At 44.5% G+C, this 21393-nt stretch overlaps 1 protein-coding gene and 1 long non-coding RNA gene across 12 annotated transcripts in view; one reads left to right on the forward strand and one right to left on the reverse strand.

Annotated features, from left to right (window-relative positions):
- The window catches only part of NMNAT3 (nicotinamide nucleotide adenylyltransferase 3), a 121242-nt gene that overhangs the window by 38349 nt on the left and 61500 nt on the right, over nucleotides 1–21393 (forward strand). For 8 of the 10 annotated variants that reach the window (XM_077864949.1, XM_077864946.1, XM_077864948.1 and 5 more), the window contains one exon: nucleotides 11784–11933. In XM_077864949.1, coding sequence (XP_077721075.1) covers nucleotides 11825–11933 — 109 coding nt within the window. In that variant the 5' untranslated portion in view covers nucleotides 11784–11824. The remainder of the gene's footprint in view (nucleotides 1–11783; nucleotides 11934–21393) is intronic. The other 2 variants (XM_077864947.1, XM_077864950.1) reach the window with 1 other exon arrangement.
- Nucleotides 19250–21393, reverse strand: part of LOC144293812 (uncharacterized) — an 82715-nt gene continuing 80571 nt past the window's right edge. For both annotated transcript variants that reach the window (XR_013361133.1, XR_013361132.1), the window contains exon 5: nucleotides 19250–19632. This is a non-coding gene — a long non-coding RNA (uncharacterized LOC144293812). The remainder of the gene's footprint in view (nucleotides 19633–21393) is intronic.

Consider the following 21393-nt stretch of genomic DNA (forward strand, 5'->3'; position numbering starts at 1 on the left):
GTCTCTTTAGTTCATCTTCACGGCCTCTGTGGATGAGCTTGGGTTAGCCTCATTCTATAGAAAACTGAAGGGGGCTTGTTCAAGGTTGCAGAGTTTATAAGTGCCAAGCCTTTTCCATTGCAGAGGTCCCTCAACTGCAAGCACAGGCAACCTCAGTTCAAGGCTAGATGAAGTGCCCCACGCCCTTCACTGTTTGCACATATTCTCATGTGCAGGAGAAATGCATGGGCTTTAGTGGGGACACGGGCAGGGAATGATCTGATAGTCCTGCTAGTGGATTCTGAAGCAGTAACTGAAAGAAGAAACAAAATAAGGTTTGTCCGTTTAAGAATCCCGGGGACTGTGGTATTTCGGTGCACTGCCCACTCTTTGGGCCTAATTTCCAACCAACACAAAAGCACTTATGCATAACATTAAATATATGTGGGATGAACTTGGTTAAAAATTTTAATTAATCACATCCCTAAACCCAGGTCTGTTCTGATTTCATAGATCACTGCCCAGATTTGCAGTTATCTGCTCATGACTCTGGCAGTCTGCTTATAGCTCAATAAAGAAGGGAAGATGAGCTGCTTGGCTTATCGTTTCTGGAGGAAATTCTATTACATGAAATGGGAAAGGATCACTCTGGACGTGGTTGTGTTGTGCCCAATGAAATTCCCAAGTGAACGCGTGTTCTTGAGCAGCAAGCCTCCTGCCTGTTTGTCCCCTGCTGTGGCTCACTGGGCCTCCACTGGTTGGTTCTGCCTTCGTGGAGAGCCTGGACAGCTTCCTACCTTTCCACGCATTTTGGGATCTTCTTGTCACCTCCTGTTGCCTTGAGGAACTTGATGGCAGCTTATTTTCTTTTTTAGTGAAGGAGCAAGCAAGCTAAACAAAGTTGCCTTGTTTGTTAGAAGTTTTTTTTATTTGAATTTAAGGCTGGCCCTAAAATTCCATTCAAGGGTACTTAGGATGGAATGGAAAGCAGTTAGATGGAGCAGACCCAGGGAGGGAGTTGGAAGGTAAGTGATGAGGCTGATGAAACAGGTCATAGGCAGACTATAAGGCGCATGCATGCTACACTGAGTTTCATTACCCACAATGCAGCTGGGTGCCAGGGGAAGCAGGAACCATATATGCAGTTAAAAGATCCATTGGGCAACTGAGCAGAGATGGGCAGAGGAGGTGACACTGGGGGCAGGTTAGGAGTTCAGTCAGGTCCAACTGAGAAATAATGAGTCCCAATCCAAGGCAGGGATTGTGGAGTTTGAGAGAGGGATGGATAATAAAGATATTGCAAAGGTGGAACTGACAGGCTGTCAAGGCAAGGGAGAGAGAAGAGCCCAGATGGCTGCCAGTTTTGTTCTTTGAGCACAAGAAGGGCCATGGTGCCATCCCCTGCCATCATTATGGACAGCTCTGCATTTTTCTGCCATACAGGGAATCTCCGAGGTCTGTAGAGGTTGTGGGACTGCTTTTCCAACACTAACTGTGGCTCATTGCCCACTGCTGACTGGAGCAGGGCCCTGGACATGAACCCTGGCTTTGGCAGGGGCAGAGGCAGGGAATGGACAGAGGAATCAAATGCTGCCTCTAAGGTGCAAATCAGGATCCTGCCTGGAGCCCAGCCAAGGCAGCAGACACAATTTATGGGGTGAGAGCACAATTCAAGTCCAGAAGAGAGCTGATGCTCCAGATAAGGAGACAAATCTGCATCAGGTAAAGCAAATAGGAAAAGCCAAGAAGTGTTAGGTATTGGAAGCAAGATTGGAGGTGCTTCGGCCTAGACCATGCCAGGGGTAACCAGTGCTCTCTGGCTCTCTTTTTGATCTACCTTTCATTTCTACCTTGTTCCCCAGAGACTAAGGTGAATATTCTGTATCCGTTCCACTCTGTGTTACACCCCGTGAGATCCCTGCCCTCGGGGATTTATAATCTGTTAGGCAAGAAAAGAGTAGGGACTCAATAATATAGACAGAGTGTCACCTTTAAGAGGTCAGAGGATGGGGACACCTGGGTGGCTCAGAGGTTGAGCGTCCACCTTCAGCTCAGGGCATGATCCCGAGATCCTGGGATTGAGTCCCGCATTGGGCTCCCTGTAGGGAGCCTGCTTCTCCCTCTGCCTATGTCTCTGCCTCTCTCTGTGTCTTTCATGCATAAATAAATAAAATCTTAAAAAAAAAAAAAGTTCAGAGGATGGAACAGTGACTTCTAGGTGGGCTACTATAGGAAGCTCAGAAGACCCATCAGAGAACAGCAGGTGGTCTCAGCTTGGGGAGGACAAGGAGCATGTGTAGGGAATAGAAAGGGTGATCAGGAAGCAATTAGGAGAGGCCAAGGGGGCTAAAATCTCCAATGTTCTAATGCCAGATGAAGGATGTGGTTGAGCAAATAAATGCCAGTGGAGAACAAATTACTGGAGATTTTATCCCTGGCTTGGAATCAAGGTCCTGGTTTGTTTTTTTGTTTTTTAGATTTTATTTATTTGACAGAGAATGAGCATACAAGCAGGGAGAGCCTGTGGGTGAGGGAGAAGGAGAAGCAGCGAGAAGGAGGGAGAGGGAGAAGCAGGCTCCCTGCAGAGTGGGGAACCCAACACGGGGCTCAAACTCAGGACCCTGGGGTCATGACCTGAGCCAAAGGCAGATGCTTAACCGACTGAGCCACCCAGGTGCCCCAAGGCCCAGGTTTTATACAGTGTTTGGTGCATGGTAGACACTCAGTAGTTTATCACAGTGACTTAACCCAAACTTTAGGACTAATCTGTTTAGCATATTGAGAAAGGGTTAGATTGGGGCGAAAGTGGTGGGGGAAGATGATTCCAGAGTTTCTCTCACCAGATGTGGAAGCTATCAGTGGGGCGGGGGGATGTCCAGCCCACATCAGTGGCCCCTCTCCCGGAACAACATTGTACACTGGTGTGATGAGCCTCACTGACCATGTCTGTACCATAGGACTGTGTCCAGACTGAGCTGTGGCACTACCCTGTCCCTTGTCCACCTTGAGATCTCATGTTCAGCTCTTCCTTTACTCTATGTGATGGCCTGGTGGCCTTCTGATGATTCCATGCTCCTTTACTGCTTTGCCTTTGGTGGGGAAGGGGACTAGGATGACCAGAGTTCATTTCTCTTGTTTGCAGTTTTTAAAAATCCTAACTTATACAATATGATAATAAAATCTGGTAGTAGGGTGAGTCTCAGTGATGGAAAGTGAAGACTTCATGTGGGGAATATTGGTCATACTTGGAGGTTCACTGTATTGCGGACATGAAGAAGAGACGTCATAGCTAATTGGCATGTTTTGATTGAAAGTGACTAGAAAAATAGTGGAATCTTCTTCAGACAAAGGGTTGGGGCAGCTGGAAGCAGGTGTGGGAGATTGAGATTTCTGTTTTGAGGGCAAGGAAAGGAGCAGGTATTTCCAGAGAACTTTCTCCTCTGCCAGCCACTGTTCTAAGTGCTCTGTGTGGGTCAACTCTGATTAACCTTTGTAACAATCTGAGGAGGTGTGTGTAATTATCCCCATTTTCCAGATGGGTCACTGAAGCTCAGAGTGGTTGATTAATTCACTGGAGTAGGCACAAGGCTATTCTCCAGATATTTCTGTGTCCTGAAGGTGGAGAGCTAGAGTTGGACTATATTTTCTAACTCACTGAAGTTGGGTGAGGTTGTTAGCAGTGACATGTGCCAGTTCGAGCCAGCTATACAATATAGTTGCTGGTGAAGAACGTTCTGGGTCCCTTTTATTTCCCTCTGCTACAAACTGACCATATTCCAGGTAGTGGCTACTCCATCAGCTTGAGTCCTGGACTGAGGGAGAAAGAGAACAGAGCCCCAACCAGCATGGGATGTTCACATAAATAGGAGTAGGAAACAAACTTTTATTGTTTTAAGTCCCTGTGATTTGGGGATTGTCAGTGTACCTCATCTGGACTCTCCAGACTGATAAACTCAAGGTCACTCAGGAAGTCTTGTTGGATGGCTTTCAATCCAAGTTTGTGTGCCTTGTTTTCAAGCCAATGCCAGGTGGACATCCCTGGACCTGTCGGGGCCCATAAGCAAGGTCAGGGCTAGAGCTGTAGATTTGGTATCATCTGTACAGCATGGCAGGGAGTAGAGAGAAAGGCATAGGGATTTGATCTGCGGGCTTTAGGATGCAGCTTCCTTCCCTCGTGTTCTTTCTCTCCCGAGGGTTTGTGGTCGGCGGCACATGTCCTGCTGCTAAGTAGGACATCCCTACTGCCTGCGGAATCTGGTGGTTGAGAGACTTTGGCTTGAGTTTGTTGACAGCTGCACACTCATAACATTGCTAAAAACTTCATAAACTCTGAAGCCTGGAAATAGCCCAAGTGATTTGAGGTTTTGCTCACTTGTAAATGTTTGAGTATTGTGTCCACAAATTGCAATTTGAGTAACTCAATTTTGAGGCACAGCTGTTATTTGGAAAAGGCCCATCTAGGAACACAAACTCCTTGCAAAATGATTGTGCTTCATTTTTGTCAAGTATCAGAAAACCATTAAACTGCCAAGCCATATGGCAAATGCCCACTCAAAGCAGAGTGCAACAGCACACCATAATGAATCTGTTTTTGGGGGGGAAGGAGATAGGACAGAGGAGCCTGGTTTTTGTGATCTACAGAAAAGCTCAGATTCACTGCTGCACATTTTAGCCTTCTAGAGTCCTGAGTAAGGATTTTTCCTCCCATGAAAAATGCATATAAAAAATTAAGTTATGGTAGATTTTTTTTCCTAAGGTGTATTTTCCCTTTCAACCAATACCCATTTGAGTTTCTGCATATAAAACAGGTTTAACTGGGGCAGTAGAAACTTCTAAAAGTTGACACACTTTTTCATTTCTTTATACACTAGTTCAATAAACATTCATTAGGTATCAGTCTATCAGTTAGAATTAGGTTTAGCTGCATATAACTGAAAAATAGAAAATGATGGTGACTTAGAAGATTATTTCTCCCCCAGGATAGAGAAACCTAGGCAGCTTGGGACTGGTATGGTAGCTTCCTGGTCGTTAAGGTCCCGGCTTTCTCTTGGCTTATTCTCTGCCAAACTCGGAGTTGGTCCAGTATAGCTACCATGCTCCAGCCTTCACATTCTAGACAGCAGGACTGCAGAAGAGAAGCACAAACCTTTCCCATTTCAAGAGGGTTCTGGAAGTATCACACGGCATTTCTGTTCCCAGATCTTTGGCCAGACCTTAGGCACATGGATGGCCTTACCCTACTGCAGAGACTGGGGAATGTGGTAACCTGCCAGCTAAAGACAGAGACTGTTACTAAAGAGAAAAAGGCAGAAATGGATATTGGGAGGTTCCCAGCAGACTCTGTCCCACCTGGGCTCCTCATGGTTTGTTCTTCCTGCCAGACTATAACCTTCTTGAGCATAGGGGCCAGGTTTGATTTAGCCCTGTGCCTCGAAGACACTGGTGGGTTGTGATTTTATTTATCTGCTACTTCGCACTCCTCACAGGAGATGCCAGGCACTTCTTCTCATCTTCTGTTCCCTCTCCTACCTTTTCTGTTCAATGTGACCTGGAGCATATTTACTCATCAGATGTTATTTCTACCGGCATGACACTAAACTACCCATTTCTCACGATCGAGTCTTAACTCCAGGGACAAGTGATGCTCAGAGCTGAGTTGTTACACTTGGAGCTAGGTGGAAGACGAAGCAGAAGTGTGTGTGGGTGGCCTCCTCGGGAGCGTTCTGCTGTGGGAACAGCTCCCAGGCCAGGCTGGTCTGGAAGAGATGCCTTATAGGCAGGTGGGTGCTGACGTGGTTCCCAAGGCTGCCAGGTGTGATCACGGGTGACTGCAGAAACAGTGAACAAGCAGGTGGAGGTGGAGGTGGGGATGGTGAGTTCTGCTTTAAACATAATGAAAGGAAAGAGGAGCTAAAATTTCTGGAGAACCCCCTATGGGCCAAGTACTGTGCTCCGTGGGGCAACTCCGGTAACCCCCCACGCCTGACCTAGGAGGTAGGTGATTTACCTCTGTCTTGCGCGTGGCTTGCTGAGGCTCAGAGACGTTGATTAGGCTCTTGACCAGAACGCAGGCCCGGACCCTTTCCTTCTAAGCCTGTTTAAAGAACCAGCACCGAGGTGTGTAAAGTTTAGCACCACGCCTAGCCTTTCACTCGGTAAACCCAGTAGCTGTGGCTCCCTTCCACCTTCGTGCAGCAATCGGAATTCACCCCAACTCCTGAGTGTGGGGTTGCAAGAGACCTCATTCCTTCCCTTCCTCGTGCTCCTTCAGATCTTTTGAAAGTTCTCAAAACCGAAGAGCCAGGCTGCTTGCTTTCCTGGGAGTCTCATAATTAGGACGAGTGCTTAATTGGCATGTTTGTTTCCGTGGAGAGGTGGCTGGCGGAGGATCCTTGCAGGGACAGAGAAGGCTCGCTTTGCTTTTGTTCCTCGCAGCACCGTGTGCCCATAGCAACGGCGGGTGAATCCAACAAAGTTGAAAAGAAAAAGTGCCCAGAGTTCGCGTGAAGGTTGATTGCCCTGGAGAAGTTGACATGCCCGTGCAGATGGAAATGATTTCCCTAGGTCCTGAAAAATGTGCTCGTCAACCCCAGAAATACAAACCGCATCTCTTGTTTTCTTTAAGATGAGGAGTCCGGTCAAGAGGTCTGTGTAATGAAAGATGTTTGTAGAATCCATTTCCATTCTGCCTGAAGCCATCTGCTTTATGTCTATAATAAACAGGGATGTTTGCAGCCACTTTCCCGGGCCGGGTCCTGTTAGAGGCGCTCACCGCAGGGAAAGGTAAATTGACTGCCTCCCAAGCGATGAGCATTAGCACATTGCATCTGCAGCGACGGCACTTAACCTTCCTGGCTCGCCTTTCCTTTCTGTGTCTCAGCGATGGCCTGTGACAAATGGGCCGAAGGGTGCACACTTAGTTAGAATTTGGTGCATGCGGGGCATCGGCTGGCATCACGTTGCTGGGTGATTGGAGTGAAATGTAGGCAGCAGGAAAGGCCGTCCTGGGGGCGGGGGGGGCTGCGGAATTGCCTGCCCTTCCCCAGGCACAGGGGTCCTGGAAGTAGCCACCCCTGGGCTTCCCGGACGCACTCTCCGGGGAGCACCTGAGAGCTGTTTCTGAAACAGAAATAGGAGTAAGACACACCCTCGTTTACAATCTTCAGAGGTTTCTCATTGCCCGAGGAATAAAATCAAGTCTCAGGAGACCCCCTAGGGGCCTGCAGGATCCTTACACCCTCTGCAGCCTGGATCCTGAGTCACCCACACCGCGTGGCTGTGCTTTTTTAGTTCATCACCCACCCTAGTGGTGGTTTCTGGGCCTTTGCCATGCTGGTCCCTCTGCCTGATGCCCCCTTCAGTACCCTCATCGCTGGCTCAGTTCTTCACTTTCCTTGCCCCTGGCTTGAGGTCACTGGAGAGAGCCTGCCCCCACATAGGTGAGTGTATTCGTTTCCTATGGCTGCTACAACAAATTGCCATTAATTGCTAGTTTAAAGCAACACGGTTTTATTTTCTTACAGTTCTAGAAGCAGAAGTCTGAAAGCAAGGTGTCAGAAGGGGCTGCATTCCCTCTGAAGCTCTGGGGGAGAATCTGTTCCCTTGCCAATTCCAGCTTCTGGAGGCCACTTGCACTGCTTGGTGCACAGCCCCTTCCTCTTTCAAAGTCAGCAGCATAGAACCTTCCTTTCTGATTGTCACTTTGGCCCTTCCATCTTTCTATATCTGACCCCCCCTCTTCCTCCTCCTTATTTACCCTCATGATAAAACTGGGTCCACCTGGATAATCCAGGCAAACCTCCCTCTTTCAAGATCCCGAGTTTAATCACACCAGCAAAGCCTCTCCCTGTCAAAGCAGCAGCTGGTGGCTTCCAGCTCTCCAGAGCAGAGGGATGGATGCCCTTGGTGCCAGCAGGCAGGAAGTCGGTGTATCCCTGCCGATGGGATCCTGACTGACGAAGGCACCCCAGGGCAGGAATGTCTTGTTTGACTTAGGTGTTCAGCGGAAGTGGGATGTTGGCAAGGGGTCTCAAGTGCCTCTTGGAAGCCAGAAAGGTCAGTTTCGATCTGTGGAAGGCCCAGTGCATTGGGCCTTGTCTCTGGTTTAATGATAAATTCCGAGAAGGCCACGTATGCCTCCTTCTCAACTTGTTAAGTCCTTCAGCAGCAATTATTGCTCACTCTGTGGGCCACTACCCCCGCCCCCCGCGCCCCCAGTTAAATGCTTATTGATGAGAAGCCTTTCCTGATAGCAAAAGTCTCCCACACTTGCTTTGTCTCACTAGATAGTCCTAGATGGCAGGGCAGATGAGTCACTCGCGTGCATCTGTCCTCGTGTCTGACGAGAGAGACCTGCACTCAAATCAGAGCCTGGTTTATTCTCCTGGTGGCCCCTGGAGTTAGTCCATTCTAAGGCCGACACTGTATCTCTCTGGGTTTGGGTTTGAGAGGGTGTTTAGTTGAGGCAAGAGTATACAAGTGAGGCAGGAACCCCGATATCATTCCTGAGCCTGGAAACAAGCTCTCATTGCCTCCTCCCGCCGCGGCTGCGGTTGTCAGGCTAAGCCACTCTGGAGCAGTGTGGCTCGGTGGGCTGCTGGCAAGGAAAGAAAAGACAGACACCTATTAAATGTCACTTCTTCCCAACATCACAATTCATTGCTGTTGATGCCACCATTCAAACAAATGATCTAATTTACAGTTTCTGGGAACTTTTGAAAAACGAATCAAAACCCCAGGTTACCTAAGATGCTGCAGTTACATGTTTTAATGGCTCTACAAAATTATATTTTGTCAAAATGAAATAGAACTTTGAAAGGCTTCATAATAGTTGTGAACAACAGCCAGCCTCTTCAGATACACTCATCACAAGGCTGCTCTTGTGAATAGCTAAGCATACTCTGCAAATAATATCTCATTAAACCATCCAACCTCCCTGGGAAGAAGCTAGCAGCAGTAGCTTGCAGACCGCTTTCTTCTCACGCAGTAGGGGGTGTTCCTGCTGCCTTAAAGGAAGCTTGAAGAAACCATAGCCCCCCCTAGGTTGAGAGGTTTTTTATCTATATGCTCTACCTCAGAATACATCCAGAACAACTTCTCTATATTAGGAGGGTGCATTAGGCCTTTCCCCTACCAGGACACAGGTCCCCTCTGCAGCTAGCCAGTACCCTTTTTAGTCTTCACTGAGCCCTATTCTGGGCCAGGCACTGTGCTTGAAGCTGGGATCTAGAGATGAAGGAAACACCACTCCTGTTCCCAATGAGCTTGTTGTCTGGTGGGTAGGAAAGAAACAAAAGCAATTTTTTCAATAGGATGTGCTATATGATTTACTGAGGGTAGGACATAGATCAGCTGACCTGAGCTAGCTGTCAGAAAAGCCACCTCGGCAGCCTTGTACACAGTCAGCTCCATGTCTCCATGTATCCCCAACTCTGTGGCAGACCCTGTACATGAGCTAATCCTATTTCCAATTCCCTTTTCCTTGCTGCTTCCCACGGGAGAGCATGTAAAGCTACATACTTGCTTTTCCTGCCTCTCTGGCAGCAAGAGGGGCCATGTGTGATCTAGTTGGGGCGAATAAGAAGCAAAATCTACAGGGTGGTTCTGAAAAAGCCCTTCTGTTTTGGATTAAGAGGGACAACCAGTCTAGTAGAGCTCTTTGCTCCTTCTTGCCTTGTACATTTTCATGATGGCTGCAGCTACAGCAGCAATCTTGTGACCATGAGGGAAAAGCTGAGAGAATTGCAGGTCCTTGTTGAGCCAGTGACCTAATAGCAGCTGCCTACTTAGACTTCTTGTCATGCGAGAAACAAATAACCTCTGTTTGTTCAAGCCACTAAAGTTTTAGGCTTCTGGGACTTGTAGCCAAATGCATCCCTAACTGATACAGGCACCTAGCAGGCAGTCAAAAAATAGTGATTGAAGTCACAAATAATGTGATTACCCGAGTTGAATCTTAACAGATTGGGGTGTGCTGGGGATATTCTAGTTGGAGGAAAGTGAAATAACATGTACAAAGGCTTGAAGCAAGAAGCCATGAGGAGCTTACAAAGAAACCACTGACAAGTACTTCAGTGTTGCTAGAGTATAAAGTTTGAGGCAGGCAGTGGTTGGATGTAAGTCCCAGCCTTTGTAGCATTTGGCTAAAAGTCCCAGAAGCCTAACTTCAGTGGCTTAAACAAATAGAGGATATTTGTTTCTTGCATGACAAAGAGTCTAAAAGTAGGCAGCTGCATTGGATTTGGAGAAGCAGACGACAAAGGCCAGATTAAAACAGTTTCCTTAGGTAAAAAGAGTTCAGGTTCCAGTGAATGAGAACTCTCCACATTTACCCCTGCAACTGCAGAATTACAGCGAAAGACACCATAGCTAGAATGAAAGGAAGAAAGTGAATGCGTTTTCCCTGTTGGCCACCATATTAGTTACCCCCTTGCCACTTAACAAATTAACCCAAAATTTAGCAGGTTAAAATATTACACATTTATTATCTCATAGTTTCTGTGGGTCAGGCTCAGAGTCTCTCAAAAGGCTGCAATGAAGATGCTCACAGGCCTGCAGCCTCATCTGAACATTTGATTGGGGAATGACCCACTTGCACATTCACTAATGTGCTTGTTAGCAAGATTTAATTCCTTACAGGCTCTTGGCACCAGAGGTCTCCTTTAGTTCCTTGCCCCGTGGGTCTCCCTGTGAGGCAACTCACAACAAGATAGCTGGCTTCATCAGGGTGAGCAAGCAGGAAAAAAGGAGGGAAGCCAGAGAACTTTCTGTAACCTCTCCAAAGTAAAAGTCCGCTTTTTTCCTGTATTCTATTTAGTTACTAGGCCCAGCCCACACTCAAGGGGAGGGGACTGCAGGTGAGTACTAGGTGATGAGGATCACCGGAGGCCACCTCCTCTCTCCCTTCCACCCTCCCCCTCCTCCCTTGTCATGGTCAGCAGCTGCAGCACCCATTTCATTATGGGCATGATCATCACCACAGCCACAGTAATCTACTAAACGCTTCTTCTACACCAGACTTCCCATACATAGCTCATTTATCCTCACAACTACCCTGTAAGGGGAAATAATATTATCCTCATCTTGCATGTGAGGGGACTGCAGCTCACAGAGGGACCGATTTGCTCTACATCACACAGCTAGTAAGAGGTAAAACTAGGAGTCAGAAAAGGGCCTAACTCTCCAGTGGAGCTTCTCACTCCAGAAGGCAGCATCTCAGAGGCAGGAGAGCCATGTCTGCCAGTGTGCCCTGGAGTGTGTTTTCTGCTTCCCTTTAATCTCACCCTGGCCCTGAAATCCCCTGTGTGGAGACAAGAGGGTGGACCAGACCCTCAAAATGCTTCTGCCCTAGATAAAGGACAATAGGTAAAATCTTTAAAAATAAATGAAAATAAAAGTGCCGGTCTACTCTGGGACCTAGTAAGTTTCACTTGGACTATCAGAGATGATGTATGGGAGTCTTCCATACTTCCTTTTGTTTCCAAGGTGACCCATCAGAGCCCAGGGAGGGTATAGAAGTTACAGGAAGAACAGTCTCTGCAGTCAGGTGTCTGGTTCCAGTCCTGCAGCTTCTAAGGGTCCCTGGGCTGGGTAGGTGATCACTCAGGGTTGTTGAAAGGATTCAGTGAAACAAGGGAGATACTGTGACATAGTGTTGAACACAGGTAAATCCTCCATAAATGTTATTACTGCCCCTTCAGTCACCTTATAAGTGAGAAATGAGAATAGCCTCTGTATGCTTTAGGGACACTGATCTGGATGGTGGTCTGGTGCCAACTCTGACCTGAGTTTCTGTCCCCATGAAGGCAGGGTGGCCACTACCGTGGGCGTGGATGTGCCCGACAAGATGAAGAGCCGAATCCCAGTGGTTCTCCTGGCCTGTGGCTCCTTCAATCCCATTACCAACATGCACCTGCGCTTGTTTGAGGTGGCCAGAGACCACCTACACCAAACAGGTCAGTTGGGGGTGCCAGGGCCAATGTACAAACTGATGGATTGGGCCCCTTGGGGTTCTTCTGGCTGTTGTCATCATCACTATGATTAAAACTGCTTAGTTTATAAATTCACAGAATAACTGGTGGCATGCATTCCTCCATCATATTGAGAGCTAACAACACCCCTTAGCCCTGTGACCTGTGTACAAGTCATATTCCTGGCCAAAAAGCTGAACATTTCCCAGGGTCCACCATCCCCTGCCACCTCATGTTGCCTATGAAGGCTAAAAAGACACTGGGCACTTTACAGAAACTGCATCTCTAGGCATTCATCCTAATGCTCCCAGGAAGCAGTTACCTGCACAGCCAGATGAATAGGTAGCATGTGCCTTGCTCCTCTTGTTGATGTTTATGAGAGCCCTTGCTGCTCTTCAGTGGGTAAGCAAACACACTGTAATGGGAATTTTGACATTTTCTCCTTTGAATAGATCTTAGACAATTACAAATTAACAATCTTGCATATAGGGCATTTCCAATCCAGATGAGATGGCTTGGCCAGAAATATTTAATCAGCTGGGAATATTTAATCTAGAAATGTTTCATCTCTTTGACTTTCCATTTCATTATTTAGAGAGTAAAATGGCATTTGGAATCTGCATAATTATTTCTAAAGGATGTAAGTCCTTTATATGGTCATGTCAGATATATATGAAACTATTTATATATGTATACTTTGTGTTCATATATGTATTTTTATATTAAAAAATATTTGCCTTTAAGGGCATTGTTGTTAAACCAGAATCCATTCCTATTTATTTTTAATGTAGAAAAAGAAGTATTTGAGCAACATGCAGATCATTTCTTCAAAGAAATTATGTACAGTGTTAGTTTATTTTTTTTTATTTATTTTTTATTGGTGTTCAATTTACTAACATACAGAATAACCCCCAGTGCCCGTCACCCATTCACTCCCACCCCCCGCCCTCCTCCCCTTCTACCACCCCTAGTTCGTTTCCCAGAGTTAGCAGTCTTTACGTTCTGTCTCCCTTTCTGATATTTCCCACACATTTCTTCTCCCTTCCCTTATTTTCCCTTTCACTATTATTTATATTCCCCAAATGAATGAGAACATATAATGTTTGTCCTTCTCCGACTGACTTACTTCACTCAGCATAATACCCTCCAGTTCCATCCACGTTGAAGCAAATGGTGGGTATTTGTCATTTCTAATAGCTGAGTAATATTCCATTGTATACATAAACCACATCTTCTTTATCCATTCATCTTTCGTTGGACACCGAGGCTCCTTCCACAGTTTGGCTATCGTGGCCATTGCTGCTAGAAACATCGGGGTGCAGGTGTCCCGGCGTTTCATTGCATTTGTATCTTTGGGGTAAATCCCCAACAGTGCAATTGCTGGGTCGTAGGGCAGGTCTATTTTTAACTGTTTGAGGAACCTCCACACAGTTTTCCAGAGTGGCTGCACCAGTTCACATTCCCACCAACAGTGTAAGAGGGTTCCCTTTTCTCCGCATCCTCTCCAACATTTGTTGTTTCCTGCCTTGTTAATTTTCCCCATTCTCACTGGTGTGAGGTGGTATCTCATTGTAGTTTTGATTTGTATTTCCCTGATGGCAAGTGATGCAGAGCATTTTCTCATATGCATGTTGGCCATGTCTATGTCTTCCTCTGTGAGATTTCTGTTCATGTCTTTTGCCCATTTCATGATTGGATTGTTTGTTTCTTTGGTGTTGAGTTTAATAAGTTCTTTATAGATCTTGGAAACTAGCCCTTTATCTGATATGTCATTTGCAAATATCTTCTCCCATTCTGTAGGTTGTCTTTGAGTTTTGTTGACTGTATCCTTTGCTGTGCAAAAGCTTCTTATCTTGATGAAGTCCCAATAGTTCATTTTTGCTTTTGTTTCTTTTGCCTTCGTGGATGTATCTTGCAAGAAGTTACTATGGCCGAGTTCAAAAAGGGTGTTGCCTGTGTTCTTCTCTAGGATTTTGATGGAATCTTGTCTCACATTTAGATCTTTCATCCATTTTGAGTTTATCTTTGTGTATGGTGAAAGAGAGTGGTCTAGTTTCATTCTTCTGCATGTGGATGTCCAATTTTCCCAGCACCATTTATTGAAGAGACTGTCTTTCTTCCAATGGATAGTCTTTCCTCCTTTATCGAATATTAGTTGACCATAAAGTTCAGGGTCCACTTCTGGGTTCTCTATTCTGTTCCACTGATCTATGTGTCTGTTTTTGTGCCAGTACCACACTGTCTTGATGACCACAGCTTTGTAGTACAACCTGAAATCTGGCATTGTGATGCCCCCAGCTATAGTTTTCTTTTTTAAAATTCCCCTGGCTATTCGGGGTCTCTTCTGATTCCACACAAATCTTAAAATAATTTGTTCTAACTCTCTGAAGAAAGTCCATGGTATTTTGATAGGGATTGCATTAAACGTGTATATTGCCCTGGGTAACATTGACATTTTCACAATATTAATTCTGCCAATCCATGAGCATGGAATATTTTTCCATCTCTTTGTGTCTTCCTCAATTTCTTTCAGAAGTGTTCTATAGTTTTGAGGGTATAGATCCTTTACATCTTTGGTGAGGTTTATTCCTAGGTATCTTATGCTTTTGGGTGCAATTGTAAATGGGATTGACTCCTTAATTTCTCTTTCTTCAGTCTCATTGTTAGTGTATAGAAATGCCACTGACTTCTGGGCATTGATTTTGTATCCTGCCACGCTACCGAATTGCTGTATGAGTTCTAGCAATCTTGGGGTGGAGACTTTTGGGTTTTCTATGTAGAGTATCATGTCATCGGCGAAGAGGGAGAGTTTGACTTCTTCTTTGCCAATTTGAATGCCTTTAATGTCTTTTTGTTGTCTGATTGCTGAGGCTAGGACTTCCAGTACTATGTTGAATAGCAGTGGTGAGAGTGGACATCCCTGTCTTGTTCCTGATCTTAGGGGAAAGGCTCCCAGTGCTTCCCCATTGAGAATGATATTTGCTGTGGGGTTTTCATAGATGGCTTTTAAGATGTCGAGGAATGTTCCCTCTATCCCTACACTCTGAAGAGTTTTGATCAGGAATGGATGCTGTATTTTGTCAAATGCTTTCTCTGCATCCAATGAGAGGATCATATGGTTCTTGGTTTTTCTCTTGCTGATATGATGAATCACATTGATTGTTTTACGGGTGTTGAACCAGCCTTGTGTCCCAGGGATAAATCCTACTTGGTCATGGTGAATAATTTTCTTAATGTACTGTTGGATCCTATTGGCCAGTATCTTGTTGGGAATTTTTGCATCCATGTTCATCAGGGATATTGGTCTGTAATTCTCCTTTTTGGCGGGGTCTTTGTCTGGCTTTGGAATTAAGGTGATGCTGGCTTCATAGAACGAATTTGGAAGTACTCCATCTCTTTCTATCTTTCCAAACAGCTTTAGGAGAATAGGTATGATTTCTTCTTTAAACGTTTGATAAAATTCTCCTGGGAAGCCATCTGGCCCTGGACTCTTGTGTCTTGGGAGGTTTTTGATGACTGCTTCAATTTCCTCCCTGGTTATTGGCCTGTTCAGGTTTTCTATTTCTTCCTGTTCCAGTTTTGGTAGTTTGTGGCTTTCCAGGAATGCGTCCATTTCTTCTAGATTGCCTAATTTATTGGCGTATAGCTGTTCATAATATGTTTTTAAAATCGTTTGTATTTCCTTGGTGTTGGTGGTGATCTCTCCTTTCTCATTCATGATTTTATTAATTTGCGTCTTCTCTCTCTTCTTTTTAATAAGGCTGGCTAATGGTTTATCTATCTTATTAATTCTTTCAAAGAACCAACTCCTGGTTCTGTTGATCTGTTCCACAGTTCTTCTGGTCTCGATTTCGTTGAGTTCTGCTCGAATCTTTATTAACTCCCTTCTTCTCTTGGGTGTAGGATCTATTTGCTGTTTTTTCTCTAGCTCCTTTATGTGTAAGGTTAGCTTTTGTATTTGAGTTCTTTCCAGTTTTTGAATGGATGCTTGTATTGCGATGTATTTCCCCCTTAGGACTGCTTTTGCTGCATCCCAAAGATTTTGAACGGTTGTATCTTCATTCTCATTAGTTTCCATGAATCTTTTTAATTCTTCCTTAATTTCCTGGTTGACCCTTTTATCTTTTAGCAGGATGGTCCTTAACCTCCACGTGTTTGAGGTCCTTCCAAACTTCTTGTTGTGATTTAGTTCTAATTTCAAGGCATTATGGTCCGAGAATATGCAGGGGACAATCCCAATTTTTTGGTATCGGTTCAGACCCGATTTGTGACCCAATATGTGGTCTATTCTGGAGAAAGTTCCATGTGCGCTTGAGAAGAATGTGTATTCAGTTGAGTTTGGATGTAAAGTTCTGTAGATATCTGTGAAATCCATCTGGTCCAGTGTATCATTTAAAGCTCTCGTTTCTTTAGAGATGTTTTGCTTAGAAGACCTATCGAGTATAGAAAGAGCTAGATTGAAGTCACCAAGTATAAGTGTATTATTATCTAAGTATTTCTTCACTTTGGTTAATAATTGATTGATATATTTGGCAGCTCCCACATTCGGAGCATATATATTGAGGATTGTTAAGTCCTCTTGTTGAATAGATCCTTTAAGTATGATATAGTGTCCCTCTTCATCTCTCACTACAGTCTTTGGGGTAAATTTTAGTTTATCTGATATAAGGATGGCTACCCCTGCTTTCTTTTGAGGACCATTCGAATGGTAAATGGTTCTCCAACCTTTTATTTTCAGGCTGTAGGTGTCCTTCTGTCTAAAATGAGTCTCTTGTAGACAGCAAATAGATGGGTCCTGCTTTTTTATCCAGTCTGAAACCCTGCGCCTTTTGATGGGGTCATTAAGCCCGTTCACATTCAGAGTTACTATTGAGAGATATGAGTTTAGTGTCATCATGATATCTATTCAGTCTTTGTTGTTGTGGACTGTTCCACTGAACTTCTTCTTAAAGGGGAATTTTAAGAGGCCCCCTTAAAATTTCTTGCAGAGCTGGTTTGGAGGTCACATATTCTTTTAGTTGCTGCCTGTCTTGGAAGCTCTTTATCTCTCCTTCCATTTTGAATGAGAGCCTTGCTGGATAAAGTATTCTTGGTTGCATGTTCTTCTCATTTAGGACCCTGAATATATCCTGCCAGCCCTTTCTGGCCTGCCAGGTCTCTGTGGAGAGGTCTGCTGTTACCCTAATACTCCTCCCCATAAAAGTCAGGGATTTCTTGTCTCTTGCTGCTTTAAGGATCTTCTCTTTATCTTTGGAATTTGCAAGCTTCACAATTAAATGTCGAGGTGTTGAACGGTTTTTATTGATTTTAGGGGGGGATCTCTCTATTTCCTGGATCTGAATGCCTGTTTCCCTTCCCAGATTAGGAAAGTTTTCAGCTAGAATTTGTTCAAATACATATTCTGGCCCTCTGTCCCTTTCGGCGCCCTCGGGAACTCCAATTAAACGTAGGTTTTTCTTCCTCAGGCTGTCGTTTATTTCCCTTAATCTATCTTCATGGTCTTTTAATTGTTTGTCTCTTTTTTCCTCAGTTTCCCTCTTTGCTATCAACTTGTCTTCTATGTCACTCACTCGTTCTTCCACCTCGTTAACCCTCGTCGTTAGGACTTCTAGTTTGGATTGCATCTCATTCAATTGATTTTTAATTTCTGCCTGATTAGCTCAAAATTCTGCAGTCATGAAGTCTCTTGAGTCCTTTATACTTTTTTCTAGAGCCACCAGTAGCTGTATAATAGTGCTTCTGAATTGGCTTTCTGACATTGAATTGTAATCCAGATTTTGTAACTCTGTGAGAGAGAGGACTGTTTCTGATTCTTTCTTTTGAGGTGAGGTTTTCCTTCTAGTCATTTTGCTCAGTGCAGAGTGGCCAAAAGCAAGTTGTATTGGGAATAAGAGAAAAAGAGAGGAAAGAAAGAAGGAAAGAAAAGAGAAAGAGAGAAAAAAAGGGAAGAAAAAAAAACGGAAAAAAAAAAAAAGAGAAGAAAAAGAGAAAGAAAAGAAAGGAGAAAAAAAGGGGGTGGGGGAAGGAAACAAATCAAAAAGCAAAACAAAACAAAACAAAAAAAGAAAAAAAAAAAGAAGAACCACCGGGGAGTATCTTCTGATTCTGTGTACTTTAAGTCCCTTGGCTTCTCCTGGAAGTTGTCCGTCTAGCTGATCTTCTGGGGGAGGGGCCTGTTGTGCTGATTTTCAGGTGTTAGCAGTTGGGGGAGCTGCTGTGCCCCTGCCTGGTGCAGGGCTCAGTGGGGGTTGTTTACCCCGTGAGGCCGCAGGAGGAACAGCCCCAGTGGCGGGGCAGCTCTGGAAACCTGGATTCAGCTCCGGCAGGAACTCCGTCTGCAGGGCCTGGAGGCTCCGGGGCGGGGCCGCTGCTCTGCTCAGCTGGGGCAGGAGCGTCCTTGCGGTCCTGGGCCCTCCCGGCCTCTGCCTGTCCCGGGGTAGGCGGGATCCTGGGCTGTGTCCCGGCGCCCTGTGCTCCGGAGCCTGTGCTGGTGGATTCGCGCTCCCGGGCCGCGCAACCCCCTCCGCGCAGCTGCCGCCCGAGCCCCTCCGAGCTGCTCCTGGAACCGCGCAGCCCCCTCCGCACGGAGCCTCTTCTTCTGCCCGAGCCCCTCCGAGCTGCTCCCGGGGCCCCGCAGCCCCCTCCGCGGAGCCGCCGCCCGAGCCCCTTCAGCTGCTCCGGGTCCCGCCGGGTCCCGCCGTGCGCGCTGCAGCTCTTAGGGAGCTCGGCGCACTCTCCTGGGTGCGCAGTTGCTGTTACTGTCCCCGGGAGCCCGAGGGCATCCTCGCCCTCCTGGTCCTGCTCCAACTCCCTGCGAGCCCCTTTCCGCCCGGGAAGGTCGGTGCAGCTCCTGCTCCTCCGGGACGGGGCTCTCCTGTCCTGGGGACACTCGCCCCGGCCTCAGCCCGGCTCCTCGCGGGGCCCCTCCCCCTTGGAGGCCTTTGTTCCTTTACTTCTTTTTCCCCGTCTTCCTACCTTGATAGAAGCGCGAACTCTTCTCACTGTAGCATTCCAGCTGGTCTCTCTCTAAATCTCAGGCCGAATTCATAGATTTTCAGGATAATTTGAAGGTTTTCTAGGTAGTTTGGTGGAGACAGGTGATTTGGAGACCCTACTCTTCCGCCATCTTGCTCCTCCCCCCAGTGTTAGTTTATTTTAAAGGAAATGTCTTTGTACCACAGAATTTTTTTTAATAATAAATTTTTTATTGGTGTTCAATTTGCCAACATACAGAATAACACCCAGTGCTCATCCTGTCAAGTGTCCCCCTCAGTGCCCGTCACCCATTCACCCCCACCCCCCGTCCTCCTCCCCTTCCACCACCCCTAGTTCTTTTCCAGAGTTAGGAGTCTATATGTTCTGTCTCCCTTTCTGATATTTCCTACCCATTTCTTCTCCCTTCCCTTCTCTTCCCTTTCACTATTATTTATATTCCCCAAATGAATGAGAACATATAATGTTTGTCCTTCTCCGATTGACTCATTTCACTCAGCATAATACCCTCCAGTTCCAGAAGTTTTTTTATTCAAAAGATGAAAGTTGGTTAAGTATCTGACTCTTGATTTAGCTCAGGTCATGTCCTCTTGGGTTGATCGAGCTCCACATCGGACTTTGCATTCAGCAGGGAGTCTGGTTGAGATTCTCTCTCTACTTCTGCTCCTTCCCCAACTTGTGCACACGCTCTCTCAAAAAAAAACAAAAAAAAAAAAGTGAATGTGGGTATCTATCCTTAATAAATATGTAGCTCTTACAAAGGAATAAAAACATCCAAACAATCCAGTGAACATTAGTAGCACTATACCAAAAAAGAAATAGAAGTGACCAACAAACTTGGGAAAAGATGCTCAGTGTCACTGATAATCAATGAAAAAACATGGTAAACACCACAAAGTTATAAAGCACCATGAGGACAGCTACTGTGGTTGCTTGGTCGTCACAGAATTGCTGCCATCTATCAGTAGGCTTATAGTCAGTGCTCAATAAATATCTGTTGTAGTAGCAAATAGCTTTAGTCTGTGTGATTGGCAAAGATTAAAGACTGACAAAATTTGGTACTGGCAGGATAGGAAGGGAAACAGACACTCATCCATTGGTAGTGATAGGATAAATGATAAAACATTTTTGGAGGGCAATTTGGTGTTCTGTGACAAAAAATTTAAAGTCTGTACTCATACCCATAATGAGGAGAAAAATCAATCAATTGAAACTGAAACAGAACTCACACAGATGTTAGAATTAGTAGATTGCATTAAAACAGTTACTATAATTATGTGCCATATGCTCAAAAAGTAGAGACCTGGAAAACATAAAAAGGTTTCAAAACAAATATTAGATGAAAACTACAATACATGGGATAAAAAATATACTGGAAAGGATTAACAGATTAGATATTGCAGAAGAATAGGTTAGTAGACTTAAAATTAGAACAGTAGAAATGACCTAAAATGAAACACTGAGGGGAAAAAATGGAATTCTAAAAAAAAAAAAAAAAAAAAAAAAGAATATAAATAAGATGTCACGTAACTTTAAAGAATCTTGACATAATTGGAATTGTAATCATAGAAGGAAAAATAGAGGAAAAACAGGAAATAACTGAAAAATTAACAGATTTGATGAAAACAGATTTTATCAAGTAGCTCAACAAATTCTAAACGTAAGAAACATGAAGAAAACAATACTGAGGTATATGATAACAAAATTTCTCAAAACCAATAAAAAATCTTAAAGGACAGTACATTTTCCATTACTGAATTCATCAAAAGGGAATTTAGTGGAACAGCATCTTTAAAGTACTGAAAGAAAAAAAACTGTCAACCTAGGATTCTGTATCCAGTAAATATACATCTTTCAGAAGCAAAGGAAAAAAAAACTTTTTAGCTTTAACAAACAAAGATTTCACCATCAGATTTTCACTACTGAAATGCTAAAATCCTTTAGGAAGAAGGAAATGATACCAAATGGAAATATGGATCTACACAAAGGAATCCAGGGTACTGATAACCACATGGGCAATTACGCATGTTTTTCTCTAATTATTTAAACTTCTTTAAAAGATAATTATTTAAACAAAAATAATAGGAATGTATTGTGGGGTTTATAAAATGTCAAAGTAAAATATATGACAAGTATATAAGACATAAAATATATATAAGACATAAAATATGATATGATTCCATTCTTCTAGGGAAAAATGGAAGATGACTATTGTAAGAGTCTTATATGTGAAATGGTATACTATCACCTAAAAGTAGATTGTGACAAGTTAAAGATACATAAATATAAAGTGATTTATAACATGTATATATAAAGATTATATATATATATACACACACACCTCTTTCCCTCTTTATATATATATATATATATATATATAATATATGTTATAAACCCTAATACAACCACTAAGAAAAAAAGATAAAGCTAATAAGCATACAAAGGAGATAAA

The sequence above is a fragment of the Canis aureus genome, chromosome 22, assembly GCF_053574225.1.
Source record: "Canis aureus isolate CA01 chromosome 22, VMU_Caureus_v.1.0, whole genome shotgun sequence".
Classification (NCBI taxonomy): Eukaryota; Metazoa; Chordata; class Mammalia; order Carnivora; family Canidae; genus Canis; species Canis aureus.